Here is a 19,695-nt window from a genome sequence, read left to right on the forward strand (position 1 = left end):
CTTATCTATGCTCTCTCTTGTTATCTTTTCTTTCCTATGCCGTCGCTAAGCCGTCAGCAGCTGCGCCTGCTCTAGCAGTTACCGCTTGATATAGTTGGAGAACAGACCCTTTTTGTCCCCAATCTATTACTTTGGCTCGAGATCGGCTCGCTTGCCTCATCCAAGTGTGTCACTCTAATACTATTGTAAAAGGCTCTGGCATCTTCGGCCACCCTCAACACACAAAATACCTATAATAAAATTTATAACGTTTTCGGAAATTAATAATTTGTGAAATTATTGAACAATCATAGTCAGCGAAAAAGCTCGTTGTCTCAACATTTGGTGACCCCGACGTGATCGTCAGTAACAATTTGGAAATAAACAATTATAAACAGTGAAAATTATCCGCTAAACATAACTGTTCGAACGCGAAGCGGTTAGTTCCCATTTCGTCGCGCGCTTGCTTACAAGCACTAATACAGCTACGTGCATTAGCGGCTTCGGGTTCGCTGCACTTGCGCTTGCATACCAAAAAAAATCAAACGGTTGGTTCTTCGATTCTTCTTTGTGCTTTGCTCGCTGCTGCCTGTCGAAAATGGATGAGTCTAATGACGTGCCGGAAAACAGGGTGTCTTTTTACAAACTAAAGGCACTCTCAATATACAACAAAGCCGTTTCACTTCGAGAGACGATATTGAATGATGAAACCAACCCAATCAGTGAAGATGCGCTAAGTGTTCATTTAAAATTCTTGGAAAAAATGTCCGACTCATTTAATGTTACTCATTCTAATTTAGAAGAGCTTGATGTAAGCGAAATTGGCAGCGACTTAAGCAACAATTTTGAGGATTTGGCGATGGAAATCGAAGTTCGTATTCGCTCAGCACTCCGCAGGACTACCCGGAACATGCCGCATCACTCAACGATACGACCCGAGCTCAACGTTACTGCCTCCGGAAATGTACGGTCACGATATCATATTCCTGACATTAAACTTCCCACTTTCCGTGGAGGTTATACTGAGTGGGCAGACTTTTACTCGATGTTTAGCACAGTAATAGTTCAGGAGCCCTTTCTATCAAAGATTGAGAAGTTCCAGCACCTGCGCTCATGTTTGGATGGACCTGCCCTGGAGGCTGTTCGCTCTTTGGAAGTATCGGAGAGCAATTATGATATTGCATTGGACATTTTAAACAATCGTTTCAATAATAAACGGTTAATCTTTCAGGCACACGTCGCTGAGATTCTGAGGCATGAGAAGGTTGAAGATGGGTCAACTACAAAGCTACGTACTTTATCGGACAAGCTTCATTCTCACATGAGAGCGCTTAGATCGATGGGTACCATGGAGGAAATAGCTGGATGCATCATCGTTCACTCCACATACAAGTATCTCGACTCTGATACCAGGACCAAATGGGAGGAGCTGTCGCCCCCTAACGTCATACCAACATGGGACCATTTTTCGGCTTTTTTGGAGAGGAGATGTCAAGCCATGGAGACCATGGATCAAGCTATGTTGATTCAAATCCATAGCAGTCAGGTTGGAAAACATAAACGAATCACTCATTCAAAACACAGTCTTGTTGCTACAAATACAATCGTATTGGAATGCGTGTTCTGTGATAATAAAGGGCATAACATTTACAGCTGCACTCGCTTTGGAAACCTTTCGCCATCTTTGCGTCTTAGAGAGGCAAGGAAGCTTAGAGTTTGCTTCAACTGTTTGAAGAAGGGACATCGGAATACCTCCTGCAGTTCAGGCTCTTGTCGCACATGCGGTGAAAAGCATCATACCCTTTTACATATCAACAATCCGCTGCCTACGTCAGTTAACACGGAACCTGCAAACGCTACTACGTCTCCTATTCAGACAGACTTATGCCCAGGCCCCAATCTTTCAAGTTCTCTTGTTGCTTCATCACCATGCTCGCCTCCTGCTCAGAATCTTAGCTCAGACGTAGTGCTTCTAGCCACGACAGTCATTATGATAAAGAGTCGAGTTGGTGATCTTCTTCCTTGCCGGGCTCTTCTGGATTCAGGCTCTCAGATTAATTTAATAACCTCTCGCTTTGCTCAGAGGCTTCAGCTGAAACGAGCCAAAGGGTCGGTATCAGTATCGGGTGTCGGCGCTAATTTAATTTGGTCATTCAATCCAGGACTTCCGATTACTTCACGAGTCTCACAGCTCTCGTTGCTCCACGTATTACAGGAAACCAGCCTGCTTCTTCATTTGATGTATCCAAATGGGAAATGCCATCCAATATCAGCCTTGCTGACCCACACTTTAACAAATCTCAGCGCATCGATGTACTTATTGGAGCCAGCTTATTTTACGACATTTTATGCGTTGGACAGATCAAATTGGAGAGGGGACTTCCTATAATACAAAAAACCCGTCTCGGCTGGGTTGTCACAGGTGGAGGTCAGTACTCCCGCAGCTCAGTGCTCCTAGCTGCCTCTAGTTCGACGGAATTGAGTCAAACGCCTACCGTTGGTTTGGATGAGCTAGTGCGAAGGTTCTGGGAAGTGGAAAACTGCCACGGTCCCGCTACAGAAGCAACAAAGGAGGAAATTGCTTGCGAGGAACATTTCAAAAAACATTGCGGTCGGCTTCCAAGTGGCGAATATTGCGTTCAATTGCCTTTAAAGCTGAGTGACAGTCTTCTTGGAGATTCTTATCAACAAGCCTATCGCAGATTTCTCAATCTAGAGCGCAAGTTGGTTCGCAAACCGCTTCTCAAGGCCCAATACGCCGCATTTATAAAGGAATACGTCGATTTGAATCACATGTCCCCTGTCAAAAGTGACGCACTTAAACAATGCAAATTTTTTCTTCCTCATCACTGCGTCTTAAGAGAAGACAAAACCACCACAAAACTCCGAGTAGTTTTCGACGGATCCGCTTGTACATCTACAGGATATTCCCTCAACGATATATTGATGTCAGGCCCAACAATTCAGCCAAAGTTAGTTACGACTCTTCTTCGATTTCGTACCTTTCGTATAGCATTGACTGGTGACATTTGTAAAATGTATAGATGCGTCCGTGTCTCGCCCCAAGATAGTTTTCTGCAGTGCATACTGTGGCGTGACTCACCCCTCGAGGAGCTAAGGACATTCAGCTGGATACCGTGACCTATGGAACGAAACCAGCAGCATTTCTGGCCGTCCGTTCTATGCACCAACTAGCGGCAGACGAGAGTTCGTCATATCCAATTGGCTCTGAAGTTGTGCTGCGGGACTTTTACGTGGATGATTTGCTAACGGGGGGAGATACTACAAATGAGGTGCTGGAAATAATTCGCCAGGTGTCAGGACTATTAGCCAAAGGAAATTTCAAGATCAGAAAATGGTGTTCCAACGATACATATGTACTCGATCAAACACCCCATGAAGATAGGGAAACATTTGTTAAATTTACTGATGGCAGCGATGTAACCAAGACGCTAGGTTTAGCATGGAATCCCACTTCGGATGAGCTATTATTTTCATTCTGTCCCAATCAAGTCCCTTCGAAACCAACTAAGCGAGTTGTATTGTCAACTATTGCACGATTTTATGATCCACTCGGACTTATAGGGCCAGTTATTACTAAAGCAAAAATATTTCTACAGCAGCTGTGGAAAGAAAAGCTTCATTGGGATGAAAGTCTGCCAGTCTCCTTACGCACAACTTGGATCAACTTTATTCAGCAGTTTGACTCTATGCAACAAATTTCTTTCCCGCGCCTATCTTTCCTTCGAAGCAGCAACCTTGAAATGCATGGATTTTGTGATGCCAGCATGACTGCTTATGGAGCTTGCATCTACGCTGTTTCGCAAGGCGACAATGGAGTCAAGGCAAATCTTCTATCTTCCAGATCTCGTGTAGCGCCACTGAAGACTATCACAATACCCAAGTTGGAATTATGTGGTGCAGCGCTACTCGCTCAGTCTTTGATGAACTTCAAGTGCTCTTATTATTGCTGGTGTGACTCCACAGTCGTTTTGGCTTGGATCAAGAATCAACCATCCAACTTCAATGTATTTGTCGCTAATAGACTTTCTGTTATTCAGGAACTCACATCTGGAATGTCTTGGCTGCACGTGCCAACTGATCTAAACCCTGCCGATATGCTTTCTCGAGGATCATTACCAGCTGAGCTCATCAATTCTCATCTTTGGAAGTATGGACCTACATACTTGACAGCCAGTAAGGATCAATGGCCAAGTACACCTGCTCTTCCAGAGCCGGTTTTGGAGGCACGAAAAACCATACTAATTACAAACTGCGCGTCAAGATATTTGGTGGAAGAATCAAAGTTTGTAAATTCCTTCCCCAAAATGCAACGAATTTTTGCGTATGTATGCAAATTCATTCATCGACGAAAGTCTGGAATAACTGTGGAGGACTTGCGTTTGGGAACCGAACTGCTTATTCGTCTTACTCAACAATCTCGTCTATCCACTGAAATAAGAGCCCTGGAAACGCGAAAGGACATCAAGGCTTCAAGCTCGATCGCCTCTCTTTCGCCATTTTTAGATGATTGCGGTTTGCTTCGAGTTGGAGGGCGTCTTAAAAACTCTACCTTGGACTTTGAAGCACGGCATCCCATAATATTGCCCAAGAATCATTCCATCACTTCTGCTCTGATACGGCACTTACACGAAAAGCACCTTCACGCTGGACCCCAGTCGCTATTAGCCATCATTCGTCAAACGTACTGGCCAATCGGTGGCCGAAAGACCGTAGCACACGTAATCCAAAAGTGTGTCAGATGCTTTAGAGTGAAGCCTCGAACTCTCGAGCAAATAATGGCAGATCTTCCGGTGGACAGAGTCAGCGAATCTCGTGCATTTTTAGTTACCGGCGTGGACTATTGCGGTCCGTTCCTGTATAAATCAGAAGTTCGAAACCGGCCCCCACTAAAGTGCTACATGAGCATTTTTATATGCTTCTCCACCAAGGCGGTTCACATCGAGCTTGTGAAGGATCTTACAACATCTGCGTTCCTCTCTGCTCTTCGCCGTTTCATTTGCACCCGTGGAAGACCGATTCGTATTTGGTCAGATAATGCCACAAATTTTGTTGGAGCGCGGAACGAACTGGCGGAACTTAAGTCGCTATTCCTAAGCGACAGTCATCAAGAAGCCGTGCATCAAGCTTTTCTCAACGATTGCATCGATTGGCGTTTCATTCCTCCTAGATCGCCACATTTTGGAGGATTGTGGGAGGCGTCAGTCAAGCTTGCTAAGCATCATCTTCGACGTGCCCTCGGATCCTCGCTTCTTGGATTTGATGAGCTGCGCACTCTCGCGTGCAATATCTGTGCAATCATTAATTCAAGGCCATTGTTTCCTCTTTCAGAGAACCCTGCAGATCTCGATGTACTCACGCCCAGCCATTTTCTAGTTGGCGCCCCCATCACAACCTTCTTGGAGCCTGACTTGGTTCATTTAAACGTCGATCGCTTGGACCGTTGGCAGAAGGTCACACAGCTTCAGCAAATCTTTTGGTCTCGCTGGCGCCAATCGTATTTAACCAGTCTTCAAGAAAGAACGAAGTGGCGCACCCGGAATCCTGAGCTTCACGTCAATGATGTCGTTCTTGTTAAGGACGAGAACTTCCCTCCTCTGAAGTGGCCTCTAGCGAGAATCCTCGAGCTCATCCCAGGAGCTGATGGCGTATCTCGAGTCGCCTTGATCAGGATGGCTACAGGTGTTAGCCGAAGAGCACTTGCAAAACTATGTCTATTGCCTCTACGAGATGAGGTGAAAGGCATGGATCCTTCCACGGGGGGAGTATGTTCGGGCGAAGCCCGAGTGTAAATTTTATACCATTGTTTTATTGCCTATCAATTCACTTTCTTTTCTCTTTTGGTCATTATACTAAACTAACGTAACGTAAGCGTAGCTTTATCTATGCTCGCTCAGCAACATGCTCTCATTTAATCATCTATTCTTATCTATGCTCTCTCTTGTTATCTTTTCTTTCCTATGCCGTCGCTAAGCCGTCAGCAGCTGCGCCTGCTCTAGCAGTTACCGCTTGATATAGTTGGAGAACAGACCCTTTTTGTCCCCAATCTATTACTTTGGCTCGAGATCGGCTCGCTTGCCTCATCCAAGTGTGTCACTCTAATACTATTGTAAAAGGCTCTGGCATCTTCGGCCACCCTCAACACACAAAATACCTATAATAAAATTTATAACGTTTTCGGAAATTAATAATTTGTGAAATTATTGAACAATCATAGTCAGCGAAAAAGCTCGTTGTCTCAACAAAGACGGTAACCCGAAGCTCACGGCTAAAATCGTCTCAATAGCGCAGATCTAAAAAAAAACATTGAAAAAGTACGAGTCTGCTCCAGAGCGATTGGATGAGTTTTGGGAACGCATGCTGTCGGAGTGGAGCATGATACGTCGAGAGTACGAGAACGACGACGGTGGCTAACAGAACATGATCAGATGGATGCTGGAATATATTAGCTTGCTGCGAGGAGGGCGACAATGCAACCATGGCGGTATGATTTGGCTGCGGCTCAATTGAAGAAACAGTACGCAGGAAATGCAGAAGAGTGTGGTGCTTCGATTTGCAAGTAAGGCAGAGACCTGATTTACAATCTTTCACGTGATGACCCTTTCGTTGGCAATTGTCGCATAACAAGAGCCTCTTCGCTTCCTTGTGACGATCATTCGGCGATAGAGTTTTGAACCGTTGATTATTGGTAATCATATGATTCGTGCCCTCACACAACACACAGGAAACTCGAGCGCAGGAACGATACAAACGATTTTCGATGATGCGTACTCACGGTTTTCCTCGACTTTCCAACCTGACCATCTTGCCATTGCATGGAGTGATGAATTCCTTCAAGGGTACGACATCTCTGCCTGTCCAAATTCTTCCAGAGTGCGTGGACAATGATGCAATCAAATATTACCTCCTTAGTAGCCAGCGTTTACAACGCGCGAAGATGTGAGATGGCACCCGCAAATGCTGTAACTTCTCGATAGAAGTCAGCTCAGCTTCACTATCAATAACAGCTGTGAACATGGAATGTCTAGTCTCCGCTGAACTTGGGTAGCGCGATCCATTGGAAATATCCATAATGGATTGGGACTTTTTATGTATGTATAGCCAAAGACGCATGTTCGCGATTGTGTATTTTGTCACGGGCAACACATTATTTATGCGTGTACTCAATTCAAGGCTCTTGATGTTGTGGATCGCCGCACGTTCGCAATGGATAATAATTTGTGCTTCAATTGTCTAAGCCGATCTCATCAATTAAATAGGTGTAATTCCATAAACATGTGCCGTCTGTGTAAGTTGAGGAACCACACTCTTGTCCATCCTGAGGATATACGCTCTGTCCCGGTTTCCGCTGCTGTCAATACATCCGCTGACTCAACCTTCCGCTCGTCCAAGTTCGCTGCGGATGCTGATCCTGCCGTGGTCAGCCACCATACATTGGAGAGGGAATTCGGTGCCAATGGTCACGCTATATTGCCAACGATTTTGGCCACTATAGTCGACTCCAGGGGCAACGAGACAACCTGCAGGATACTGCTGGATACTGGTTCAACTATATCGATGGTCGTCGAATCATTTATTCAACGAATCGGATTGCCGCGCACGCATGCTCATATACCAGTGGTTGGTCTAGGAGCAAAATCCTGCTGGGGTTACAGGGAGGTCGCGCCACATTCCCGTTGCTTTCCCGCACAAGCTCAGCCTCAGTGGTAGTCACAGGTCTGATTATGAACACTTTAACCTCCTCGATTCCAGCCTAGCGGATCGAGTCGAACACACCGATGTGGAAAAGGATTCGTGATCTACTCTTAGCGGACCCTACATTTGGTAAACCAGGCGAAATCGACGTGATTTTAGGAGCTGATCAGCTTTGGAACATTTACACTGGACAACGCAAAGAGTTTGGCTTAGAATATGCTATTGCACTTCATACTAATTTTGGTTGGGTCATTACAGGCAGCTACCATTTCAGTAGTGATGCTTACACCCACGCACTAGCACATCAAGCTCACGAGGATCTGGACTCTTTAGTTCGAATGATCATGGATAAGGAACAAGTTAAACCAAGTAACGCTACCATCGATGCTAGTGAGCACGCTGAGAAATACTTCGTTCATACGCACACCCGCAGAAACGATGGCGTGTACATCGTCCAACATCAGAGAAAGGATTGTGCTCCGCCGATGGGGCCCACATTGCCGTAAGCTCTAACTCTTGCTATTTCCAGTATATCGTGTTGGTCCGACTCAGAAATTGGACTGCATTGGCTCTCATCACCCCCACGGACCTGGAACACTTAGTTTGGCAATCGCACTGCTGGGATTCTGGAAGCTTGCCCACGTAGCTGCTGGCAACACATTCGCACTGAGGACAATGCCGTGCATCACGCGGACTTCTACCAAAGGATCTGGTAGAACATCAACTGTGGTGGAATGGACCACCGTGGCTTTCCCAATCACATCGAACTTGGCCACCTGCTAACACAAAGTTCGCGCATAGCTGTGTTGGTATTGCTCGTGTCCAAAACATAGATCTAATGTTATCACACGTATAGCTAAAGCCCGCAGCTGCACACGCATACAACGATGTGTACCGTTTTTCATTGTACCGTCGCATCGCCTGATCTTTCAATTTAAAATTTAAAAAATTACAGATTTTTTGTTTAAAGATGTAGAAGGTTTTTAATTATACCGTAACCCGTATCAAGGTGTTTGGTGTATCAAAAAGATAAAACAATGGATAGGTAACAGAAAAAAAGCTAATATATATATAAGAAAAAAATGTAATACTAAATATAACGAAGGGGAACGTTGGTACATTAATACCCGATACTTAGTCAGTATGGCTCTCCTTCGGCAGACGCTGCTAATATTGAACGACACGACAAAGAGTGCGTGCGAGAAAGACAGAAAATCAGTCTGAACGTGTCGTCGGGCGCTGCGTAACCACTGCAAATAGATTTGTTCCTTTTGGCTATATAAATGATCCGATTTGATCCAGATTCGGCAATCTTGTAATATTGTCATTCTCTATCATCGTGCGTTTTTAGTTTTCTCGTATCGTCGAAATTGTGGATGCCACAGATTTTCGCCCTTTGTGGGGGCGGAAGTGGGCTGGGCAAAGTTGTGAAACATTCTTGTAACAGTGACATATCACAGAAGTCCGTATATATAATGTCGTTGCTCTAGCTCTTGTAGTCTTTGAGCACTGGGCGCTGATAGGGACGGACAGACAGAAAGACAGACAGGGCTCAATCGACTCGGCTATTGATGCTGATCAAGAATATATATACTTTATGGAGTCGGAAACGATTCCTTCTGGACGTTAGAGAGTCCAGAATCTGCTCCACGTACATTGGTCACAGCCAACCAGACCCCCCTCCACAGGCGCTCAGAGCGCTAATCACAGACTACGAGGCCAAGGACATCGGCCTAATTGTCGTCCTCTACCATTCTATGTTTTCAGTTTTCAGAAATTGTGGATGCCTCAGATTTTGTGGGGGCGGAAGTGGGCGGGGCAGAGTTTTGAAATATTTTTGTACCAGTGACATATCACAGAAGTCTGGATCCAAAACATCGTTGCTCTAGCTCTTATAGTATTTGAGCATTAGGCGCTGAAGGGGACGGACAGACGGACGGACGGACAGACGGACAGACAGACATGGCTCAATCGACTCGGCTATTGATGCTGATCAAGAATATATATACTTTATGGGGTCGGAAACGATTCCTTCTGGACGTTACACACATCCACTTTTACCACAAAACTAATATACCACAATACTCATTTTCAGTATCGGATATAATAAACATGATAAAATCAAGAATCTGCTTATTTATTACGTCTAAGGCGGAAAAAAGTTCACCGGGTCATCTAAAAATTGTTCGCTGTAAATTACCAACATTTAATTAGGCAAATTTTTTTTGTTGCGTGGCAGAACAACGTCTGCGCAGAGCCAGCTAGTATAATTTATAAAAATCTCCCAAACCGTTCGATCGTTATTAATGCATTTTTTTGTTTGCTCAAAAATTTGTCCCCTCTGCAAATAACGATAGCAAACGATAAAATATGCTGTTTAAATTGCATAAATTATAAGATCACATATATTCTGACTGATTACCGGGTAAATAAGGCCGCGGACTGTGCCTTAAGGACATGATTATATACATGAGGCAAACGCGCTAGTGATTTAAGGATCTGATGGTTTGCTTCAAGCAGCGGTACAATCGGCTCTTAGCCATTCAGTATCAATTTAGGGGTTTGAATGAGTCTAGGCGCAAAAAGGTAGCTCCGCAAGATCTGCAACAGCTGCTGGTGATGCAAATGCGGCAGCCGAATTTATCACATCGGATAGCATGCAGCCAGAAACGTCAGTAGCGTCCGTGTCCGTCGAGTCCGCAAATTCAGACTTCCCGGACCACCGGATATTGCCATCACAGGAACCAGGCCTGTGGTGCCAAAACCACTGTTGGGTATCCCACCATGGCTAGCCTAATCTAGACTTAACATCTAAGGATGTAACTGCATTTATATAAACGAAAACAAAAGCCGTCGGCTTAAATGTGGAGAAATTTAACTTCTCTAAGGACAGGGAGATAGCCTCCCTTAAGATAAGCGTCTACCAATTCAATTCGTTACCATTTGTTGAAACAAATTTTGGCCAGATCATTTGGTTGTAATAGAATACAAGGCTAAGAAGAAGAGGCCCCCCATTGCTCTCTCAAATCAAAATCAGTGCCATGTTTCATCCTCATCTTCCCGTCCTAATACTACTGACTTCTACTACTACTAACTTTTTTTTTAGCAACCTATCAGAGTGTTCGGGGCTTACGCAGTAAGCTTGGAACTCTCTACCGGGATAGTGTCAGCCAAATTTGAGGTTAGGCACAAGCTAAATTGTCCTGGCAATGGTGTCAAATTTACGTTAATGCATCAATAAGTTATATATTTTTCCTCCTGCAATTATTTCGCTTTCTTGTATAAAAAGCCGTTTTCTTTTAATTTCGTCGAGGAAACGAAGAAATCTTGCGGAATATGAAAACGGATAAATATGTGTTACAGGGTCAAGCTCAGTGTTAGCCTCGCTAAAACATAGAATCTTGTGGGAATACATTTTTGACTTATTCATATAAAGATTAATAAATAGTTCATGAAAAATAGTAAAAAAAAAAAAACATGTATGACTGTATCAAGAAAATCTTATGGGTAACTTAAGCAAAAAGAGGATTATATGTATATTATTTTAATCGGGATACTTTTGGTGGTCAATTGTTAATTATTTATTTCTCTGTTCATAGGTTTCTGTGCCACAAACCGGTCAATTAGCACTTGATCTAATGTGTGGAGCTTATCCTGCATCACGCTGTAGTCCTTCAAAGTGGTTTAATTATATGGGAGATGTAAACAACATATATGTTCCATTTCAAATAACATATATTCAACACCCAACAAATGCTTCAATAAATGGAACTGTGCCATTAAACCCACACACTTTTCCCTGTAACAAAGCGATAAATGTAAGTTGTATTATTACACAGAACCCCACGTCTACCTAATTATGCAGTCATGAGTATTGCGAGTAGTAAGTATAAGCGCAAAAACTACTTTTTAGTCTACAGCTGCTTTAAGAGCTAGGTGATGAAAAATCTCCATTAAAATCTCCATTTTATCAGATACAGTATGAACATTTTTATAAGAGTGGCTAAGTTTTATAGCAACTATAAGGAGAACTGTCGTTCGGAATTATTCACCTTGTTTTAAGTTTTATAAGATCTATTGGAGGAACTGTCCTTCGGAATCCTTTACCTTTACTAGCCATCCAAACACTGCCTGAAATTGTTGCTCGTACAAATAACTTGTGAAGTGTTTGAGTCTGTGTACGACTATTAACAGCTCTCTTCGATTAGAAAAGTCGATTTTTTTGCCTTCGACAATTACCTCCAATTACTTTTATGTAGATTAATTGAAACATGCGAATCCGTAAACAAATCTGTGCTAATTTGTGTATCAGGAGGGCGTACTTACTTTTTCACTTACTTTTGCGTTTTACGTTTTCAACCACAACGGTTTGTTTTAATTTTAAGCACTACCCGTTTCTGAAAATTTTTGTCATCATCAATTGCACAACTTTGCTGTATAAATTTGGCGACCTATTCAACCATGTGGTAGTCCCAAAACATTTGTAGTTCGAGTTTATTTTGTGGACGAGGCCAATTTCAAACTGCAGCAATCATTTTCTTATCTAACTTTCTACTTATCTACATATGTATATACATACAGTGCCGCTCAACTGAATAGGTACAATAATTTTCAAAAGACAAACCGCTTTATCTTTTTAACCAACTTACCGATTTATATGAAACCATTTTTTTTTTATAGATTTATTCATTGTAAATATAGCAAGAAAGTTTGTGGTATCCCGGACACGTTTTTAAAGGCTATTTATTAATTTTTTCAAAAACATTACAAAAAATGCCTATTTATTCTAGCTCAACTGAATAGGTTCAGGAATTAAAAAATTCAAAAAGCACATCTTTGGCTGTTTCTAACATACAAAAATAACCATGAAGTATAAGTTAGTAGTTAGAAGTCCCACCTTGGTGTTATATTACTGCATATATTCGATCTGTTAAGGACTTGTAAAAATGTTCTGATTTAATGGCGTCAATTAGGGTCTCAGTGTCATGAAATTGCCTTCCGCCCTCATATACTTTTCGAGACAATAGCCCCCCACAAAACGGTCAAGGTCCGATATCACAGGAGTGTGGATGCTAAATTTTATTGTTTTCATCATTCTGGCTATAATAATGATACGATCTGGTTCAGATTCTGCAGTCCAGAAAATATCGATCATTCTCATTTGATTCTGCGTTTTTGGCTTTCTCGTATCTTTAAAATTGTGGATGCCACAGATTTTCGTCCTTTGTGGGCCCGATGTTTTGAAAAACACTTGTTACAGGGACATATCACAGAAGTCTGGATACAAAATGTCGTTGCTCTAGCTCTTATAGGACATTGGTCCTATGGACTATGGACTTACGCCAAAACTACCACTTTACGTTCATCATGCAAAACATGTGCCCCCGATGTCTCCTCCTCTTCGCTCTTCCTCTGGCGGACTCTGCTTGGGCAATGTTATTTCAAGTCACCGCGGTGTTATCATGGTCGTTGGAAGAGCTCTTATTCTCCCCATTCTGTGCGCAAAGGTCCCGATAGTACCTTGTAAATGGAGTAGTGAGTGTTGATCACCTTTGTATTGTTTACATGGGGACTTACACTTGTTGCTCAAGTAACCGCATTTCAAACAGTTATAGCAAAGATATTTAGCTTTTACAAAAGATGGCCTTTGCAAACCTGTCCTAAACCTAAAAATAATGGACAACCATGCAGAATCTGTTCTCTCGAATTGCTGCCTTCAACTGCAACCATCGAATGAGAACTTTTCGGATTTGTTCCCTTAAGTTAATGTTTTCCCTACAGACGCAAGCTCCCATTTGCTTTTTTTTTTAATTCTTTGAGAAAGTCGTCGCATCAATTTACGTAATTATGGGCAGTACATATGCTCATCATTAAAGCTTTACAGATCGGCTGGGACCATGGAAGGATTGGAATTTATGCTCAAAGCTGAGTTAACACATTGAACGTTGAAGACATGTCTGAGCCGTATTCGCTGAGTTCATCGAAGTCAGCAGGCCTGTTGACGATGATAAGGCTAAAGACGGATTTATCTTGTGGGTACAACAATCTCAAAGCAGCACCGGGTGGCGGCTCCGTTATCATGACCAATTCGTAAGTCTAGCAGTGCAATTACCCTAACAAACAAAATAAGCAAAGGGTTTACGGGAACTCTAAGGAAGGACACTCTGGTACATATCTGTAAGACCAAGTTTTAGCATAACATTCGTACGTACCTTCTCTTTACGGTATATTTTGACGTTGACATGCAATGACTGCATCTTTCAAGAGGCGATGCAGTTACTGCACCGTCAAGTGGCCCGTGTGACACCAGCAGAAGGCTGTTACGCGCGGATCCCAGGCAAAACGCAGCCCTCCTCCCGCCCAACCGACCGAGGGGCGCTGCCGCATGACGCGCGGTGCGTAGCTGAACCAAACGCGAACATGCAAGAAAGATAGCTATTAGACTAACAATCGAGGAAAATTAGCACTAAACTTACTAAGAAACTAATCATGCAATCAAAATAGAAATACCACTACAGTTACTAATTAATAGAAAGGTGTGTAAGGATTAATAATTTAATAAGAGGAAGAGAATTAGTGTTGGTAGAGGGAATTATAATCCGAGCATAAGACCCTAAACGGTTCATGCAAGGAATAATTCGATCCACAAAGTGGAAGGAGTTGTTCCTAAAAAATAAAATTTCTAGTCAGTCTAATAGGAATCGTAAAGTTTATGCGGCTCAACAGATCAGGGCTGTCTATGTCACCCCTGATCAAGTTGTGCATAAATATCACACCAAGCATTTATCAACGGGTAATTAAGGATGGGAGGTTTACTAAAAGTAGTCTACTAGAGTAAAATGGGAGTCTTACACCCGCATCCCAGTTAAGGCCCAGCAGAGCAAAGAGTAAAAAGTTTTTCTGTACTGATTCTATACGGTCCTGGTGTACTTTGTACTGAGGGCACCATACACAGGAGCCGTATTCTAAGATCGGACGAACAAGCGAGATATAGAGAGTCTTTGTTATATAGGGGTCGTCAAATTCCTTTGACCACCTCTTTATAAACCCAAGCACTCCCATGGCCTTATTTACCATGGTAGAAATGTGTTCGGAAAACTTTAACTTGGGGTCCAACATAACACCCAGATCATCCACCAGGGTAATTCTCTGAAGAGAACCACGAAATAGGGTGTAGGGAGCCAACAAAGGGCTAAAACGATGAAATGTCATAACTTTGCATTTCGAGGCATTAAGGTGTAACAAGTTTGCACAACACCATGACTGAAAGCTATTGAGATCGGATTGCAAACGAGAATGAAATGAAATGTCCTTGTACTGGACACAGAGTTTAACATCATCCGCATACATAAGTACTCGAGAGTATGTTAATACTGAAGGCAAGTCATTAATAAAGAGTGTGAAGAGTAAGGGGCCTAGATGGCTGCCCTGTGGTACTCCTGAAGAAACCTTTACTGGTAAAGAGAGGGAGTTTTTGAAGAGGACTCTTTGAGACCTAGAACAAAGATAGCTAGAAATCCATCTCAGGAGGTTGGGCGGAAACCCTAAAAGGTCAAGTTTATGTGCTAAAAGGGAATGGTTTACAGAGTCGAATGCTTTACTAAAGTCGTTGTAAATAACATCCGTCTGTAAGTTACCTTGAAAACCTTTAATAATGAAAGAGGTAAACTCAAACAAGTTCGTGGTGGTTGATCACCACCTTATAAATCCATGCTGAGTTGGAGATATAAGTGACTTGCAGAGATGTTGCAAGTGCGGAGTTAAAACCTTCTCAAATTTGGGAATAGCGGATAACTTTGCTATACCTCTATAATTTTTTGCATCAGACTTGCTACCTTTTTTATGGTGAGGAATGGTGGTGGTGGGTGGTGGGGGGGGGGGGGAAGTTGGGGGGAAGCAAGAGGAATCAATGGACAGGGTGAATAGTTTAAGCAATGGTCCACACAGAGCCTCGGCGCAGTACCTGAGTGCACAACCTGGAACCCCGTCTGGACCCGGTGAAAACACCGGCTTAACTAGTCGAAGATCATGAAGTAGGGAATATTCATTTAACAAGGGACTGAAAATGCCGTTCGACCTCGGTAATCCGTATGGGTACGGTATATCCGGTATATCCGGTAAATCCAAGTTTAATGTCTTTAGAAGTGATGGTAAAGTGTATGTACGACGTCCTCCCAACAAATAATTAACTCCAGAATACACAAAGAAGACCGTTAAACATTGTGGCGTATCGATCATGGTCTGGGGCTGTTTCACCGCATCGGGCTTAGGTCCCCTGGTGAAGATTCAAGGTATTATGAATGCCGAAATGTAGAGAGACATTCTGAGTAACACATTATCTGGAGAACATGCCGATAATTTGCCACTTTCCTGGATATTTTAACTGGACAACGACCCGATACGTTGCTGCAGGATAGTCAAGTGGTGGCTTAACCAAGAGGGAATCAATGTTTTGTAATGGTCTCCGGAGAGTTCCGACCAGAACCCTATAGAGAACTTGTGGGGAATTCTAAACCAAGTCATTGCCTAAAAAAAAACAGCAATTAAAAGGATTTGTGCCGAATTTTACAGGAAGAATGAAGGAAAATCACCCCTCAACAGTGGGCACGTCCTGTAGACTCAATACCAAGGCGTTGCTCCACTTTTCTTAAGCAGAAAGGTCATTCTACAAAATATTAAAGTAGTTTTATTAAAAATACTAGGAATACTGAGCAAATTGTAACTTTTTAACCATTTTTTTTGAGGTGGCTTAAGTATATGAGCAGGACATTTTGGAGATGATTTCAGATTTTAAAATTATTTCGCTGACTATATATTTTCATAGCTTGGTTGTTGTTGTATTAAAACACTGACATATAGAACTAATTTGAGACAAAAAATGGGAGCTGTAAAATAAAACCTTTTCTTTATTTCGCATAAATTCTTGGTGTAGTTCTTGTGGCTTAAGTGTATTGGAGCGCCTTTCGTATGCATGTACGTTTATATTTAAACGGATGGTATTATTTGGGCGAACGACACTTACATTACATTTTCAGCATATGCACTTCATGTAAGGCACACGAGGCTTCAGTAGTGTTAGGTTTTGTTATAGTGCGATGATAATAAAACCATTGTAGAAAGTTGAAAAAGGACATCGCTTTTCAAAACACCACATGCATAAAAGCTTTCTAAAGCACCCATATCATATGAGCTTATTAAATAAAGCGTATAGTGCGCAGCCGTTAATTTCCAACAAATTTGTTTAAGAAAAACGAAATGCGAAATTTCAGTTGCTCTAAATCTTATAGTCTCTGAGATCTAGACACTCATGATGACGGACCGACCGATATGGCTATATCGGTTCGGCTAGTGATGTTGATCAAGAATATATATATTTTATGGGGTCGGAAACTCTTCCTTCTGGGCGTTACACTCATCCCCTTTTCCCACAAATCGAATACACCCCAATACTTTTCGATTACCGGGTATAAAAAGGAAATGGTTTTACAACTCTTTGCCATTCACATCTTCCAGAAGGTAAATCGATCGACCCAGATCCTTGATAACTCGTTTTGGTACCAATTGGAGCTAACTTAGCATTCAAGTTATCTGTAGCTATACTCAACTAAAACTTCTTTTGATAACCTCTTGCCCAATCTAGAACGGTCGTATCTTCTACCGTTATACATTATACGGTTATACGTGCTTTGGTTTCTATCATACGCCTTTCTCAGACATTCACTCATATTCTTTGGAAGTCATCTGGTTCGCTGTGCCCTTGGTTAGAAATTCGAGTCATCACAACAGATTATAGTCTTTACTATGGGAAATCATTTTTTGGCCAAATTTTGTAAAATATGGTGGAGCCACCGAAACGAGTGGTAGCTATTAATACTACTAAGGAATGTATCCCATTCCCTACCCATTGCATCTTTCAACTATACCCTCTGGAAGCTTACAAGCCGATTTAAAAGAGTAGTCATGCCTAAATCGCCAATTAAAAATCCAGCAGGCGGTTGGTGCTACTCCAGTCAGCAAAAGGCTGATATCTTCGCAGACAGTTTAGAGCAAAGATTTAAGCCATTTAATCTTACGTCTGCTGTTACACGAAGGGCCGTCGAGCTACAATGGAAATGCCATTTCAAATGTCCTTGCCAGCAAGCCCAGTCCAAGAAGGCCAAAAAATCCCCTGGTGAGGACCTGCTAAAAAAGCCCTGCTATTTATAGTGCTGCTCCTCAACAGCATTCTTAGGATAGGACACTTTCCTACCTGCTGGAAGACGGTGCTAATCTCCATGGTACCTAAGCCAGAAAAACAACACACAGAAGTCGATGGCTACAGACCAATTAGCCTGCTCTCAGCGCTAGGGAAGATGACGGAAAGAATGATACTGAGCCGCATCATGCAGCTTGAACCTGTAAAGCAAAGAATTCCAAAGTGGCAGTTTGGAGTTAGAAAAGGTCACGGCACGCCAGAACAACTTCATCGTGTGGTCCACTTCGCGCTTGATGCAATGGAGCAAAAAATGTATTCGGTAGCTGTGTTTATGGACATTCAACAAGCGTTTGACAGGGTGTGGCATGATGGCCTCCTCTTTAAGCTGAGAAACATATTGCCGCCGCAGCTATTCCAGCTGGTGAGTAGCTTTCTAATGGACAGAAGTTTTAGTGTTGTTGTAAATGGGGCAAAATCATCGAAGAGCCCAATCTGTGCAGGCGTCCCACAAGGCAGCGTTCTTGGACCAACGTTATATACCCTATATACAGCCGATATGCCTTCCCCAATGGTAATAACTGGGTTGGACGAGGACGATGTGTTGATAGCAACCTACGCGGATGACACTGCAGTGCTGACCAGAAGTCCAAGCATAAATCTAGCTACGGAAGCTCTGCAACAATATGTGAGCAGCTTTGAGGTCTGGGCTCAGAAATGGAACATAGGCATCAACAGCAGCAAATGTGCTAATGTTACTTTTGCTACGAGAACACTTTCTTGCGGAGGCATTAATATGCTGGGCTCCACACTTACGCACAAGAGCTCGTACAAATACCTAGGTGTTGTACTCGACAGGTCACTAAATTTCAAAACCCATACTACCATGGTTCGACAGTCGGTGATGGCGAAAGCGGGAAAGATGGCGTGGCTACTTGCACCAAGAAATAAGCTGTCGCTGTCACGATATACAAGTCACGATATACAAGTCCATCCTCAGCCCCATATGGAAATACGCACTTCAAGTTTACGGCATCGCGGCAAAAACCAACTTAAAATTGGAGTTGCTCAGTCAAAAATTCTACGACGAATATGCAATGCTCCATGGTAAATGCAAAACAGCGACATCGAGAGGGACCTAAAGGTTTCCAAAGTGGGCGATGTTATACAATTACATGCAGCAAGGTACTTGCAACGACTTGGTGGTCACCCTAATGCGCTAGCCAGACGTTTAATTAACCCGCCAAGGAAAAGAAGACTCAAAAGGTGTCATCCACTGGATCTCCCTCCTATAACATCTCATTAACTTTTTGTAAATATTGTAAATAATGTATGTACCTACTCCATATATGTAACATTAAGTTTATGTATGTATCTCTTGTGATCAATTGTTTTTCCCCTTAAATGTAAAACTAGATTAAGTTGCCACAAACGGTAGCAGTAGTCTTGTTAAAAAAACAAATTTTCCACTTAAAAAAAAAAAAATATTCCAACCTTTGAAAACGAAAAAATCATACAAGCACATATTTTTGTGAGAACATATTTAACCAGTCTCGGTTTTCACATTCACAAAAGTTTTCCGATTTACTTTAAGTGTAAATTGGGGATCCCGTTTTCACATTCCGCAAGATTTATTCGTTTCGTCAAGGAAAATGTTTTCGTTTTGAAAAGTATGAAATCTTGCGGATTTGAGAACGGGATTTTACTAAGTGTTGCTGGGCTGGCTGGCTCATGATGACGCGGCGGGAGACAAACCCCAGAGCCGCAAACACTGTAAGACAACGCAGAAAGTTCGTTTGCGACATGTT

At 42.6% G+C, this 19,695-nt stretch overlaps 2 protein-coding genes across 8 annotated transcripts in view; both read left to right on the forward strand.

The window, feature by feature from the left end:
* Npc1a (Niemann-Pick type C-1a) overlaps nucleotides 1-19,695 on the forward strand; it is a 205,208-nt gene that overhangs the window by 62,743 nt on the left and 122,770 nt on the right. For all 7 annotated transcript variants that reach the window (XM_033380368.1, XM_033380367.1, XM_033380370.1 and 4 more), the window contains exon 6: nucleotides 11,295-11,513. In XM_033380368.1, the coding sequence (XP_033236259.1) occupies nucleotides 11,295-11,513 (219 nt within the window). The remainder of the gene's footprint in view (nucleotides 1-11,294; nucleotides 11,514-19,695) is intronic.
* On the forward strand, nucleotides 291-5,414 carry LOC117184123 (uncharacterized). Its single transcript, XM_033380374.1, has 2 exons — nucleotides 291-1,525; nucleotides 5,332-5,414. The coding sequence occupies exons 1-2, from the start codon at nucleotides 578-580 to the stop codon at nucleotides 5,374-5,376; spliced, it is 993 nt and encodes a 330-aa protein (XP_033236265.1). The 5' UTR covers nucleotides 291-577; the 3' UTR covers nucleotides 5,377-5,414.

The sequence above is a fragment of the Drosophila pseudoobscura genome, chromosome 4, assembly GCF_009870125.1.
Source record: "Drosophila pseudoobscura strain MV-25-SWS-2005 chromosome 4, UCI_Dpse_MV25, whole genome shotgun sequence".
Taxonomy (NCBI): Eukaryota; Metazoa; Arthropoda; class Insecta; order Diptera; family Drosophilidae; genus Drosophila; species Drosophila pseudoobscura.